The sequence below is a fragment of the Ciconia boyciana genome, chromosome 5, assembly GCF_034638445.1.
Source record: "Ciconia boyciana chromosome 5, ASM3463844v1, whole genome shotgun sequence".
Classification (NCBI taxonomy): domain Eukaryota; kingdom Metazoa; phylum Chordata; class Aves; order Ciconiiformes; family Ciconiidae; genus Ciconia; species Ciconia boyciana.
Genome location: NC_132938.1, coordinates 41,902,924 through 41,916,960, shown reverse-complemented (window position 1 = coordinate 41,916,960; position 14,037 = coordinate 41,902,924). Strand labels below are relative to the sequence as shown.

At 45.9% G+C, this 14,037-nt stretch overlaps 2 protein-coding genes across 2 annotated transcripts; one reads left to right on the top strand and one right to left on the bottom strand.

Moving 5' to 3' along the window:
• The first annotated feature begins 463 nt into the window (after nucleotides 1–463).
• SAP30 (Sin3A associated protein 30) lies at nucleotides 464–8,021 on the top strand. Its single transcript, XM_072862742.1, has 4 exons — nucleotides 464–1,298; nucleotides 2,750–2,872; nucleotides 5,510–5,608; nucleotides 7,689–8,021. Exons 1-4 carry the CDS (start codon nucleotides 990–992, stop codon nucleotides 7,809–7,811), a joined length of 654 nt encoding a protein of 217 aa, XP_072718843.1. The 5' UTR covers nucleotides 464–989; the 3' UTR covers nucleotides 7,812–8,021.
• Nucleotides 8,022–11,432: 3,411 nt separating this feature from the next.
• Nucleotides 11,433–13,751, bottom strand: SCRG1 (stimulator of chondrogenesis 1). Its single transcript, XM_072862621.1, is given in 4 exon segments — nucleotides 11,433–11,570; nucleotides 13,115–13,377; nucleotides 13,642–13,694; nucleotides 13,697–13,751. Coding segments are annotated over 4 exon segments (426 nt in total). The 3' UTR covers nucleotides 11,433–11,515.
• Between the last annotated feature and the right edge of the window lie 286 nt (nucleotides 13,752–14,037).

Below are 14,037 nucleotides of genomic sequence, written 5' to 3'. Positions count from 1 at the left end.
GCTGATGCCGGGCCAGAGCCGCCGGCGGGCAGGGAAGAGGACGGGCGGGCGCCGAAGCCTTTTTTGGTCGAAGCACGTCTCCGCGCCGGCCGTGCGAGCGCCCGCAGCCTTCGCTGCCCCCGCGGGGGACGCCGCCCGCCCGCCCCGCGCGTTTCTGGCCTTCCCGCCTCCGCCCCGGCAGGGCAGGGCCGGGCCGGCGCCGCCGCACGGCCGCCTTTCAAATCCCAACGGCCGCGCCGCCGGGGAGGGGCGACGAGGGGCGAAAGGCGGGCGGCGAACGGGGCCTTTTAAAAGTGGGCTGAGCCGCTGCCGCCGCTCCCGCGCGGCGGGCCCGGCCTCCTGCCGGCGGGGTAAGGCAGAGCAGAGCAGCGCAGAGCAGGGCAAGGCAAGGCGGCCCTTCGCCGCCGCCGCCGCAGCGGAAAAGAGCGGCGGCTCGCCCCGCCGCCCCCGCGGGACGGCACCGCCGGCCTGAGCACCGCAAAGCGGCACGCCGAGCCCCCCGCCCGCGCTCCCGCCGCCGCCGCGCGGCACCTCGGGAGCTGTAGTTCCCCCGCCGCGGCAGCCGCGGAGGGGGCCGTGGCGGCAAGAACTGCATTTCCCGTGGCGCCCCGCGGCGGGGGAGCCGGCATGCGCGGCGGGCGGGGCGGGGCGGGGCGGCGGGCAGGTTGCTGTTGTTACATAGGAAACAGCTGAAGAGTCTCCACATGACAGGGGGGGAAGGAGGAAGTGGGGCGGCCCGCGGGGCGCCGCCGCTCCGGTAGCCGCGGGCTCGGGCAGCGGCAGCCGGCGGGGAGAGCCCTTCCCGCGGCGTGCGGGCTGGCCGCCCTCGAGGGCGGGCTTGCGCCCCGGTGCCGCCGCTGAGGGGAGGCGGGCAGGGAGCGGGGGAGCGCCCCGCCGGGCCGCGGCGTCTCGCCGGGGAAGTTTGGTGCGGGGCGGGATCCCGCCGCCCTCCCCCGGGCTTCCCGCCGGCTGCGGAGGTAGCGCCGGGCATGAACGGCTTCGCCCCCGAGGAGGTGACCCAGCGCGGGGCGGACCCCGCCGCCGCCGCCGCCGCGGTGGTGAGCAATGCGGGCTCCGCCGTGGAGGTGCCAGCGCCGCCAGCGCCGCCGGGGCTGGCTCCGGCCGCCGCCGCGGGCTCGGCGGGCGCCGGGGGTGCGGGCGGCCCCGGCGCCGGGCAGCTGTGCTGCCTGCGGGAGGAGGGGGAGCGGTGCGGCCGCGCCGCCGGCAACGCCAGCTTCAGCAAGCGGATCCAGAAGAGCATCTCGCAGAAGAAGGTGAAGATCGAGCTGGACAAGAGCGTAAGTCCGGGGACGGGAGGGGAGGGCGGGCGGGCACACGCGGGACCGCCGCCGGCGGGGCAGGCAGACAAAAGCGGCCGGCGGGTCCGGCGGTGCGTGCCCGGGCGGCGGCGGCGTGTCCGGCCCCAGCCCCGCTCCGCGCGGGCCGGTCGCTCCAGTGGCTCGGTTGGTTTGGGGGCTTTTAATAAAGTTTCGGGGCTTTTTTGGCGGCGGGGAAGTGTTGTTCCCCCCTTCCCCCCCCCCTTCCCCCCTTTTTGCGTAGCACGGCGGAGTTTGGCTGGCGCTGCAGCAGCATGGCCTGAAAGTGCTCTCCCTCTGCGAGAGAGGGTGGGGGGAAGCGCCCGCCCCTCCTGCCTGCTTCTGGGGTCCCTTCCCGCCCCCAAGAGCCGGGGACACCGGCTGCGTGTCCCTCCTCGTGTAGCTGGAGGGGGAAGAAGCGTGGCCGGGAAGCGCTCCTCCTCCCCGGAGCGGAGCCTGCATGGCTCCCGGCGCGCTAGTTTGTGTCTGTTCCTGGCGAGGGCAGCGCTGGGCTGCTCCGCCTCGTGTTGCAATGTTGCACGTCTCCCCTTGCCACTGTATCTTCCGCTCGGCAGCCATCAGGCGCCGCGCAGCGCGGCCGGGCAGGGGGAGCGGACCCCCCCACGGCGGAGGGGGCGGCGGCCGGGCCGCCTCCGGCCGCCTTTCTGCGGAAGGAAACGCCCCGACGTTTCGGAGGGGTGCTTGCCCTTGCCCGGTACCGCGGGAGGGCTTCCCGGTGCGGGGGAAAAGCGGCTTAAAATGCGCGGCAGCCGGCGTGACCGCTCCGCGCCTCGGCCAGAGCTTCGTGTGCCCCGAGGGACCCCCCACGTCCCCGTAACCCGGCCCGGGGGTTCTTCGCCCCGCAGGCGTGGTCCCTGAACGCAGCTCCCTACGTTCATTGCCATTGAAGCACGCAGCTCTGAAAATCGGGTTGGTACGCGCCGAAGGGTTCTCCCAAAGCGTGTAGATCCGTACAAAGGGGAACTTTTAGAAAGGAAAAAAACCCAAAGGGTGTTGCTTGACCTCGCCTAGGTTGTGGAAATAAAACAAGGAGTGGGGGATATAGATGGGAAATAGCTGGTGGGAAACGAGAGCCGGCTTTTTGCCCTCCAAAGAACATCTGAAAGCTTGCTTTTTGTTTGTTCGCGTCCCGATCCCCGAGTTGCGATGAGTGGCCGGAGGGAAGGTTGTGCTCGTGTGCCTCTGCAGCCTGTTACTGTTAATCACTCGATTGCAGCACTTCGGTGTCCTCTGGGCCAAGCTGGTGGCAGCAATCTGTAGCGTAACACATTCTTTATTTAGAAGAATCCAGTAGGAAAGCTTCCTGAACTCAGTTAGCGTGATTGTGGCTGCTGGAGGGTTGTGCATTTATATCATAAGTCTGGGAGATACTTATGTGGATTTGATTGAAAGATGCAGTATTATTTTTTTAGGCGAGACATCTGTACATTTGTGACTTCCACAAAAACTTAATTCAGAGTGTGAGAAACAGAAGAAAGAGGAAAGGCAGCGACGATGATGGTGACTCACCAGTGCAAGACATCGACACTCCAGAGGTAGCTAAATAGTTGGGGTTTCTAATTGTTGTGTTAAGCATGTTCTTAATGACTACAGAGTCTGCATGGATACCGCTTTTCCACCCTTGGAGCTCTCCTTGTTTTGGAGCATGCGGGAAAGGGAAGGCTCCTGGTTCACTCAGTTCTTAACGTAACAAAAGCTAACTGAATTTTGTGGTGTATTTTCTGTATTAATTGTGCAGAGTAGAATGAACAAGATTCTCTGGATTATTTTTAAGTGTCTGCTAGTTCTCTCAGAAAAATTGCTGTTTTCAACTTTCTCCTCCTTAGTGCATCCTCTCCAGAGTGGTGCTTTGCCACATATCAGCAAACTCTGTCTTCTGCAGGAGTTGACAACTTGAAGGGAATTGCACATAGGGCTTGGGATATAAACGCTTCACTGCCCTGGCGCTCCGATCCTTTCCTTCTGTGCTAAATGTGTTGCAGATGGCTCTTGCAGTTATTTCATTGCCTTAGTTTAACTAGGAAAGCTTGACGATGGTAGCTCTTTGTTTTTACCCCTTGTTGGGGGAAGAGATGTCTGGGGAGCTGTGCTAGAAAGGAGTGGAGAAGGATGGTGCTTTTCCAACCTGTTTTCTCCACTGCAGACCAGTGAAACCTTACCCATTATAAAAGTGAACTGCAGCTTTCAAACCTTTTGCGTAGTATAGCGGGAGACACTGCACCTAAGGCTCTTTTTCCTACACGTGCTCTGCATTATTTCTGCTACAGCCTGGCTTAGCAGGTGCTCTTCAGTGTGTTAATTTTGAGCAGAGGCTGTCATGCCTACCTGGTCCCTTCTAAGAGGGATTTTTTTAAAGCATTCTTCAGAAATTGCTCCATAAGTGTTAATTTAATGGCATCCTTATGGTCAGCATCTGCAGATATCAGCAGCATAAGTGATGAAGCTTTGTGCAAGAATCCTTGCCTCAAGGCACGTGGCTCCAGTCTGAAGGCTCTGACTAAGAGGATTTTAGGGGATTGGGAGTAGTTTGATGCTGGGCTGTGTTGTTTGTTAAATACGTGGGATTGCTTCTTTGAAAGTTCTGTCTAAAGCTAATGTTCTGTGTGACTTCAGGTAGCATGCTGGCACAGTGGTAATTGCAGCTCTCCTGCAAGGCTGTTTTGTTTTCTCATGCAAGAATTATAAAACATGTCACAACCGATGGATATCTCTAGAACAAGAAAGCGAGCTTTTTTTTTAATGGTACTACTGCAGGAAAGAAGACTGCCTGAGCAGTATTTTTGAGAAGCTTCAGCTGGCCATTGGGACAATGGCAGTATGTTGATCCCATGTGATTGCTGTATGCCTTAGATGCCTGTTGGCCCTTGACCTTTATTTTCAATCGCTATCCAGTTTACTGAGGGGGAAAAAAAATACCATTCTTCTGAAGACTTGTAAGGCCCTCCTGTTTCCATCTCAGTCATGACCATCATTACCTGTTAGAAGTGATTCCTACAGGAGGGGAAGAGGCTTCTGCAGTACTGGTAGCTTCTAGGACTTGGTGGAAAGCTGCTGCTACTCCTCTGCATGATGTTCTAGTGTGGGGGTTCCCCACTGTGACTCAGGAAGTGGAACTTGTGCCATGTAAACTTTAGAATACCGAAGGATGCCCAGCCTCTATCATGCAAGGCATCAAGTCTGGCCAGGTTACCAAGTATGCGGCAGCACTGCTGTTTAAATATTCTGTAGTTGAGGCCACTAAATGAATTTAAAGCAGAAGTGAATGCCTTAACCAATCTTTAATGCAGTGAGTTTGGAGAACACTACTGTAATTGCAACTGATCTAGCAGAATTTCTCATTCAGCCTGCTTTCTCAGCTTGCTTTCCCACTCAAGTCATCTGATTAAGCTTTCTTAATATTGTCAAGGAGGGTGGGAGGGTAAGCTGTTGCTCAGAGAAGTGACTGTTGATCAGAGTTCATGGGATTGAAAACTGAGGGAGTACTGGCTTAAAGTTGTGTATTTGTATCCCTAAGAGGACCTTGTGCAATTCTCTCAACTGTCAACTCACGGTGAAAAATAGTTTTGGACAACTATGCCCATGCACATAACTTTTGCATTGTGCTTATGTAGCACGGATATGTTTGCAGAGCAAGAGCAGCTGTTTTCTTCTCTCACCTCAAGCCAAGAAAACTTTGTGCTTTAGGCTTTTTCCCGATTCTAATACGTGCTATGTCATGGGGCAGATGTGCTATATATTGCATGTAACTTGTGTAACATTTGATGGCCTAAATCACAATATAGGGGCCTCCTTTGAGTCAGCATCTTCATAGATGTTATATGAAAGTTGTTACTGGGCTTTGTGTTATCATGCTTGAACCAGGGAACAAACAAAAAAACCCAGAACTGATTAAAGTACAATAATGAGTTCCAAATATTGTCCACAGCTAAAGGGAGGCAGAGCCATGCTCGGTCACAACAAAAAGCTCTTTAACCGAGCTGGGCTGTTTTCCTTTCTGCTGGAAGGTGCGGGGTGGGGTTTGTTTTTTGTCAAAATGAGATCTGCTGAGCTGATGGTTTACACTTACGTATCTGTGAGATTCCAAAATGTTTTTGAGAGGCGAACTATTAATGACTGAATCCTTTTCAGTTACATTAGATTGTTTTCTTCCCCTTTCCCCCCTTTTCTTATAGGTTGATTTATATCAGTTACAAGTAAACACACTTCGAAGGTACAAAAGACACTTCAAGCTACAGACCAGACCAGGACTTAACAAAGCACAGCTCGTTGAAGTACGTATGAGTGTTTGTTCCATAATAGAAAATGCAACTTGCTGTGGCATGTGGTTTTGTATACAATGTGATCCTTGCATAAAGAGCATATGTAATCTGGGTTTTAGGAGAACAAAAGGAAACTGCTTATCTAGCTTCCTTCATTGGCCACAGCTCCTGAGCCAAGTAAATCAAAAGTAAAAGCTCTTTCTAGAGGAGGGACTCCTAACTTCTGAAAGGAGTGTATGCTGCTTAAAAACACAAAGTGTCGAGTTGGAACAGTAAGATGATCTGCGTGTCCCTGAATATCATAGAATCATGGATTTATAGTCTGTGTATCAGTCACACCTTCACCTGAAGTGTCCTGCTGAAAAGAACTAGAAACTGAGAGGTAGCAGTGAAGTTCTAGCAATGTTCAGTCTTTGCTTTAAAAAGCTAGTTAATACAAACATAGGTGTTTCTGTGTATGTAAAGTGTGGAAATCTGAAAAACAGGCTCCTATTGATAATTATGTTAACTAAAACTACTGGGATCTGCAATCAGAAAAATGGAACTTTATGAAATTAGGTTTTTTTCTTATCAATATTTCTAGAGGTGCTGAAGCTGTGTGTGAGCACAGCTGTATGCAAGCATCTTTGCTGCACGTGAGTGTAATTTTAAAGGAGTCCTTCTGTGCTGCAAAGATGCAGTTTCAGCGTGCTGATGTAAGTACGTGGGAGAACTGGTGATCTTCTTTTCACAGGGAGATAGAGCAACTGTGTTTTCACTTTTGTGCAGTGATACACTGAGTTGTACTTTGGTGCAGACATTTTGTTGGTCCCTGCCTTAATCTGTGTGGTTTAAAGGCAAGGTCCTTAAATGTGTGGGAGATCTCAAGGCTGAGCTATAAAAGAATAGTGCTGCTGCCACTATGAGTAAGAATTTAAAATTAGTCTTCTGTTTTCTTATATTTGAGCTGAGGTACAGCTAGCTCTTGAATTAGCAGGACTGTGATTTGAAAAAGCACAAGCAGTTTTTGTTCTGCAAAACTAGCATTTCTAAGGGTCTGCTTTAGGTACATCTCACGAGATATTTGCGCTAGCTTATGCTTCTTAACGCTGATTGATGTGAATAGGCAAAGCTTCTGTCACGTGCTTTGTTTGACCTGCAGGTATTTGTGAGCCATAGCTGCAGAACTTCCTTAGTTTACAGTGCATGTGATTCCTTGTAACGTGTCCTAATGTACAATAGACACTCCTCTAGCTGTTACTTAGAAGTCTACTTTACAGGACTCTGTTTCTCTGTGAATTTTTGGGGGGTGGGGTTTAGAAAGCTTTCTAACTTGCTAATTACACTAAACATTTATACTTATACCCTGTGGTAATTAAATGAGCAGTCCCATTTTTCTCACTTCCTTTTGCTAATTTTAATCTACCAAAGTATTCTGTAAAAAGCCAGAGAATAGTCTTAGGTAGGTATAGTATTTTGAGTGCTTTCTTTTAAAGCTTGTGTTCATTTTGATGAAAGGAAGGACTTCTGGAATGACAAAAGTGATTCAAGAACTTTTTAGAGATTGTCATATTTTAGTGGTTACAGCATGGTGAATTTTCACTGATAGCTCTGTTTTGAAGAGCTGAATGTTCAATTATAATTCTCAAAGAGTCTTGTATTGTCTTAGATGTTTCTATACATGACTTGCGACAGACACGTGCTCTCCTCTCCCCCCCGCCCCCCCCGAGTGATGAGCAGTAGCCTCTCATTTCTGTGCTGTAGCTCTGTTGATATTCTATAGTCGTTACTTGCTTTATAGTCAAGTTTTAACTATGCAGTTGTAATGATACTCCCATGCTTGTTTTAACTCTTTTTTTTTTCCTGAAAAATTTCTGGGCTTTTTACTTTGGAAATTAGGGTACAATCTGCTATATTTAGTTCATAGTTCTCAGTAAAATGGTTCCTGTTTACTTTTTTCTGACTTTTAAAGACTTTTGAAGAGAGGTAGCTTTTCTTTTTTTTGAGCTTCTTGATCAATCTTTCAAACTTTAATGTAGTTCATTTAAATCTGAATCTTCAGTTTCTGCATATAAGAGTGGTTATTTAATTTCCTTGTGTTCTTCCTTTGTAGATAATTGGCTGCCATTTTAGGACAATTCCAGTGAATGAAAAGGACACCTTAACATATTTCATCTACTCGGTGAAGAATGACAAGAACAAACCAGATCTAAAGATGGATAGCGGGGTTCATTAGATGGAAAAGGTTGGGACTGAGACTCACACTGCAAATCAAAAGACTGAGGGTTTTTGTTGATATACAAAAGCTTTCTTTGTAACTTTTTTCTCCCCAGAGAGTTTGTCTCTGTTTTATTTTTCATAACCTTGCTGATTTGTTTGAAAACCATCTCTTATGAAACAAATTTCCTCAGCAAAAGTATTTTAAATAAATATCACTGATATTGTTGCTCAAGTGGGTGTGTCTAACTTATTTAGTGAGTTACTTGTACCTAATAGTTAAGCTTTGACTAATTCTGTAATAATATTAAAATATTTTTCAATTAAAGTGTGCCAAGAATATATTTATGAATGTACTTCAAGTTCTCATGATGCAATGCCTTTTAAAAAAAAAAAAAGCTCTAGCAGACTTGGCAATAGATTCTTTTTCCTAAGGTAAAAGGCTTTAAATGACAGTTCCAGTTGTTAGCTGGGCAGAAATGGCTGAATAACATTTTCTTTTTCCCTTTTGGAAACAAGAATTGATGGGGGCTTTTCTGATTTGTTTACTCATCTTGTCATTGCTGGGATATATGCTTCCAAGCACCGAGGCCTTCCTGCTCCTATATTAAAATGGAAAAAAATGCAGCTCTCGAATTTCAAAGCTATAAGTACAGATGAAAAGACTGCTGCAGCTTACTGTGCCGAGAAATCCTTCCACTTGGTAAGAAATCCTTTAGCTGCTGACTTTTCCATTCATCTACATACAATGTGGCTAAGAACTTAATTGGAGGATGGAAGACAGAGTCTGTGCTGGGTCAATATGGTACCTTCTAATAGGCATACTATTTGTTTTTCATTGCATGCATTAGCTCAGGCCTGTTTAAAAAGAAAAAAAGGAAAGGGAAAAAAAAAACCAAGCCAAAACTTATGGTAACATATGAGAAAAATATCCAGCAGTCTTTTGCATTTAATTGAATATCTTAGTAAAGTCTGATGTTGAAGATGGTATTATGAACGACTTCTTGTATTGTTGTTTAACTGTTGTGCCAGTCTAAATGTGCGGTATATGGAATATGATTTCTTTCTGCTTTAAGCTGCGCACGTAGGTTGAAGAAAAGGCAGAGGGAGAAGAGTTCTTATCTTAAAGCAGAGGACGACATAGCTTCAGCTTGTTCAGTTAGCATTTGTTGCAACTCTTAACCTTATCAGATGTTTAAAAGCTTTTTCTTAATTTGGGAAAAATGAGAAAGCAGTATTTCTATGGTCTAATCTGCTCAATGTTAATCTTGTGAATTTTTTTGAAAACTACTACTTTGCTGGCATCACTGCAACTAAGATGCTCCATTTAGCTTTTTTGACCCATGACACTCGCATAGAACTGAATGATGATAAACCCTAACCTCCAACTGGCTGCCTTCCCAGTAGCTCTCAGTGGCCTCATTTCTTTCACTTGCAGCGTCTTATGTATTTCCACAATAAAATTCTGCGATGTTGGCCTAAGTTCAAGACAGTTAGTGATATCTAGCTAGTGGTAGCTAAAATTGGTATTCCTTTGAAGAGATGTTTTAGTGCCCATTTCACTACAGTGACTGTAAAGTTGTTTGCTAAATATCCTTTGCACAAATTGGGCTTCAAAGCACTAGTTGGAGAAACAGCCAGGGAACCTGGCCGTGGATAGGACATCTGAAGGAGAAAGGCTTTTTCTCCAGTGTGTGGCAGGGGTGAGTGTTCTCACCTAGGCCTGGCAGGATCTGTAGAAGAAGCTTTGGGAGGGAAGGAGAGTGAGGAGAGAAAGAACAGCAAGTTTCTATGGGAAGTCAGTCTTGGAGTAGTAGCCCAAGTGACCCTATCCTGCTGCACATGGAAAGGGGCAAAACTGTTCTCCAGTGGATTATGCATTTTCCTTAGCCAGCAGTGGTGGAAGGAAAGTAACTGAAAACCACCTACTAACTTTACTACCCAGATTTGCATCTGCCTTAGATTTTTTGTTACTGCTGCTTTGGAAAGCTGTGAATGCTGGGCATATGCAACATGATTCATGTAGAAACTAGACGGCACAACCAACAAAAGTTACATGCACTGCTAGAAGCTTACAGAGGACTCTACACAAGAGCAGATACCATATGTTTTCTTAGCAGAGCACTGACTTTGGATATTTTGGCTGTGGGTTGCCAGGTCTATGGGTTTTTTTACCCTTAATTGATGATTTGGTGGGAAGCCCAAATGACTCAGGAATAATTACACAAACCAGGCTTTAAAAGCCTGGTGACACAAACTGTTTGTTTAACAGTCAGTAGCCTAAAAATTACTTGGCAAAAATAGTACACACAGATTTACTTGAAACATTTATTATTAGCTATGTATAATCACCCCCCCTCCCCCACTGGCCAACCCTTGTTTACTAACAGAGGAAGAAAAACACTCATTGTGATATTTCATACTGCATGTGAAATAAGTCTGGTGAACTGCTGGTAGCAGTTTTCATGGTGTAATGTTGTAAGGTTATTAAATAAGCAGTACACTTTAAGTGGAAAAAAGGAAATATTTACATCAGTACTGCACACCCTCCATGTGACTCACTTGATAGCTAAAGAGCTTTTCTTTGTAAGGCAATAAGCAAGGCTTGCTGCCTATAAGCCTGGCTTGTTCAAGTGGCTTTCCTTAAACTTACAAAGGGACATAAATGATGGGCTGTTTTTCTCTTGCACCATAATCAGTATTGGCACGTGTTGAGAGGTGACTGTATACCTACAGCGTAGATCACGATACCTCTTAAATATTAAGATGATTACTCCTCATATTTTGAGATACCTCTTCGTCTTCACTTCGCGAGCTATTTCCCTACAGGGCTAGCCTAAAAATAAAAAGCCAGCATTTTAACTTAATTCTGAGGTACTGTATTTCAAACAAGGCTTGATTAAAAAAGCTGCTTGAGTGTGGATTTTTATGTTGCCTTAACAGACCTTGCATCAGTCCCATCCTTTTAGATGTCTTTCTGAATATATATATACTATTGTAACTGTTCTAGTATTTTAAAAGTTCAATGTTAAGATTAAACAATTTAAGGTTTTACAGGTTCCATAGTTAATGCAGGTGACCAGTTAGACATAATTAAGACCTAAGTGTGCTTTAGTACTATTAATGTGAGTTTTGACTTTTTTTTTTTTTTTTCCCCCAGTGGAATTTTCAAACGTGAATGGTGAAAGTTTGCCTTTTGTATGTGCATGTATTTTGTTTAAAATGCCCAAATAGAACACAGGAGGCTGTCTGCAGATGTGCCAGGTACTGAGGAGCTTCAGCTTAGAACAACATTAACTGTGTGGTGGCAGTAAAGCAATAGAAAGCTGTACTTGCAGAAGGTTGCTACAGGAGGCACGTTCTTAACTGCATGAAGGCTTAAGCTTGGAGTTTCTTCATCAAAACTAGTTGAGAATGTTGTGCTGAGTAACACGAGTTAGGCTTTTTGCTGGGAGATGCATATTAGGATGCATTAAGAGCTTGTACACTCTTTTACACCGTTATGGAAATTAAGGCAGCTACCACATTTGAAAGGAGAATTTCTTACATATTTAAGATTCCAAAAAGGTATAGAAAGGAAATTTTTCTACAGTGCAAAAAGAGGCACTGTCTTATGGTTAGGAAGGTTTTTTTGTTGGTGGTTGCTTTGGTTTTCCCCTTGAAAGCATTATTACATGATTGTAAAATGATGTCTGTTGTCTTCACCAGCAGACTTGATGTCCATCACTGACTGCTGCAGGGAATCACAAAAGATATCTTTGGTCCAAAGAAAATATCCCTGAAAGATATTACCAGATATTTAAATAATTAGATTATTGCTTTATCAGAGCTTTAACATGACATTCATTTCCAGTTGTGGGGGTTTTTTTAGCTTTTGGTGGGATATATGTGGAATTAGGGTGTTTGTGGGATGCCCTTCCAGCAATGCAAACGCAACTGCAGGTCTGTATGAAGATACTGTATTTCTACTTCTGCTGGCCTGGTTTGGAAGTGATGGCAAAACTTCCATTGACTCCACTGAGAGTGCCAGGACTCTGCCCTGGTATTTTAGCTTTGAGAAAGTAAACTTAACAAATACATAATTTTAGAAAAATAAAGAGCTTCCGCATGTGCGTGCATACTGTTTAGTGCAATTTATCCTGAGAGCAGACCTGCAAAGTAGGTCCTCAGTCCCTCAAGGTGGTTGAAGGATGACCTCCTTATGTATTTGTATCAAAGTAAGAGGCTTTCTTAGGCTGCTCAAAGCTCAGAGGTTGAAGCTGAAAACCCAAAGTGTGCTTCAGGGTGAGGACACCATATCTAGTTTTAGGGAGAGTCAAATACGAAAAACTTACTTAAACCCTGCTGTCAGGTTGAATGTGAGGTTTCATTCCTACTTCATTCAAATCTGATCCCCTACAAGAGTGCTGAAAAGTTGCCTTTGATTGGATTTTAGGGGACTTGAGAAACTTGGACGGTAAGAGGAGCAGGCATAAAAAGTCATTTTTGCTTGCCTATATAATGCCATTGCATTTGAGTGTCCCTGAAGTATTAATAAGTTTTGAAATGTTGATATTTTTAATCTAAATTTCCTGGAGAAAAGATGTTGCTGGAAAGCTGAATGAAATAATACCTCTTAATGCATTGTATTACCTCAAACCAGTATGGGCTGGTGGTGTTTATAAACTCAATATTAATTTTGTTGGGATGTACGTCCTTTCTGTAAAACAACAACAAAAAACCCCACGTTCAGTGAGAGTTTCACCATTCTGCTTTGTCAGCAGTGCCAGCGAGCCAGAGAAGTGTTGATGTTCTTGGACTGAATCTTTTCCCTCCCTTGCAGGCATTTGTGAACCTCTTTTCCCCCCTGTGTGCTTTCCTACTTTAAACAGCTGTCTTTACAGAACCATTTATCCAACTGACGTATGTGCAATACCGTTCTTTACCGTGGAACAGAAATCAAATGGTTTTGTTTATGGTCCCAAAACCAGCTTCACTGCAAAGTGCTGTGAATAAGGATTTGATGTAGTTCTTGTACTTAGTTTAGATCAAACAGAAAAGTCAAAAGTTGGGTGATTTAAATGCTAAAGTCCCCTATAGTAGGACATGCAGATTTACAAAATATGCTAAGCGAGTCCTAGGTGAGCCCCTGAAAAACAAAAACTGAAAACTGTCAGCATATCAGGTAATTGGCTATATCTTGATATAATTTCAAACCATCTGAAGTGACGCATTTCTTTAAAATGATCGCTGATTCCTCCAGTGGAAACTGTAAAACGATGGAAATATAATGGGTGGTCATACAGAACTGTACAAGTGTGTATGAAATGAGCATGGACTTACTTTGGGCAGCAGAGCAATTCATTCAAGTTGCAGTAACAGATCACCTCGCAGCCCTTTCCTTCCCAAAAGTGATCTTGCAGACCATCATCGATTTGTCGAAGGTTCTCCATGCCTTCGGGGATGTTGTGACAGTTGTGGTCTCTGAGGGCCCTCTTGTAACAGGAGGGACGCCGGGAAGGCACGGCGGGGGTACCCAGGAGGGTGCTCAGCAGAAGCAGCGCCGGGACCATCTTCATTTTTGCGAAGCTTCCTGCAGCAGGGTGCTAAAGAGAAATGAGGTATGTGACACAGGTATAGCTGTTGAACAGATCTCTTTCCCCAACTTGCTTTCTGGCTTGCGTTTTTCTTTTCTTTCCTGTGAACTTTTAGATGTTTGAGCCTCTGTGCTGGAGAGTGTTTTCTCCTAGGAGGTAAATAATATTGCAGCAGAATTGATATTCATTACTTTCTGTACAACCTTGGGAATCCTTTCATCGGGAATTGAGGCTTCTGTTGCTGGCAATTTTGTTGTTTCTTTGGCCTCTCACCTTGAGAAAATTGCTTTGAGCTGGCCATGTTCTCTCAGTGGTGTGAGTGTATTGATTGCTACCAAACCAGGGGAAAATGTCTGGGTATGTTTCCTTGCCTTCCTGGCCATTTTGCCTGTTGAAACAGGATTCACTCACATAAAATTAATAGTATCTTTCCCTATCAAAGTTGTGGAAAAACTGTCTGCTGATTGGATCCTCTGTCATGGACTGCTCAAGAAACCGAAGCGTTAAACAGCAAAGGAGGCTGAAGCTCCCTGCAGTGCTGTCCAGGACGGTGGTCTCTGATTCCTCCACTGCAGGCTCTGGTATGATACAGCATTGCTGAGAATTTTCTTTTTTAATCTTTTTTTTTTTTTTTTTTTTAGTACTGCAAACTGCTTACCTGAGTCTTGC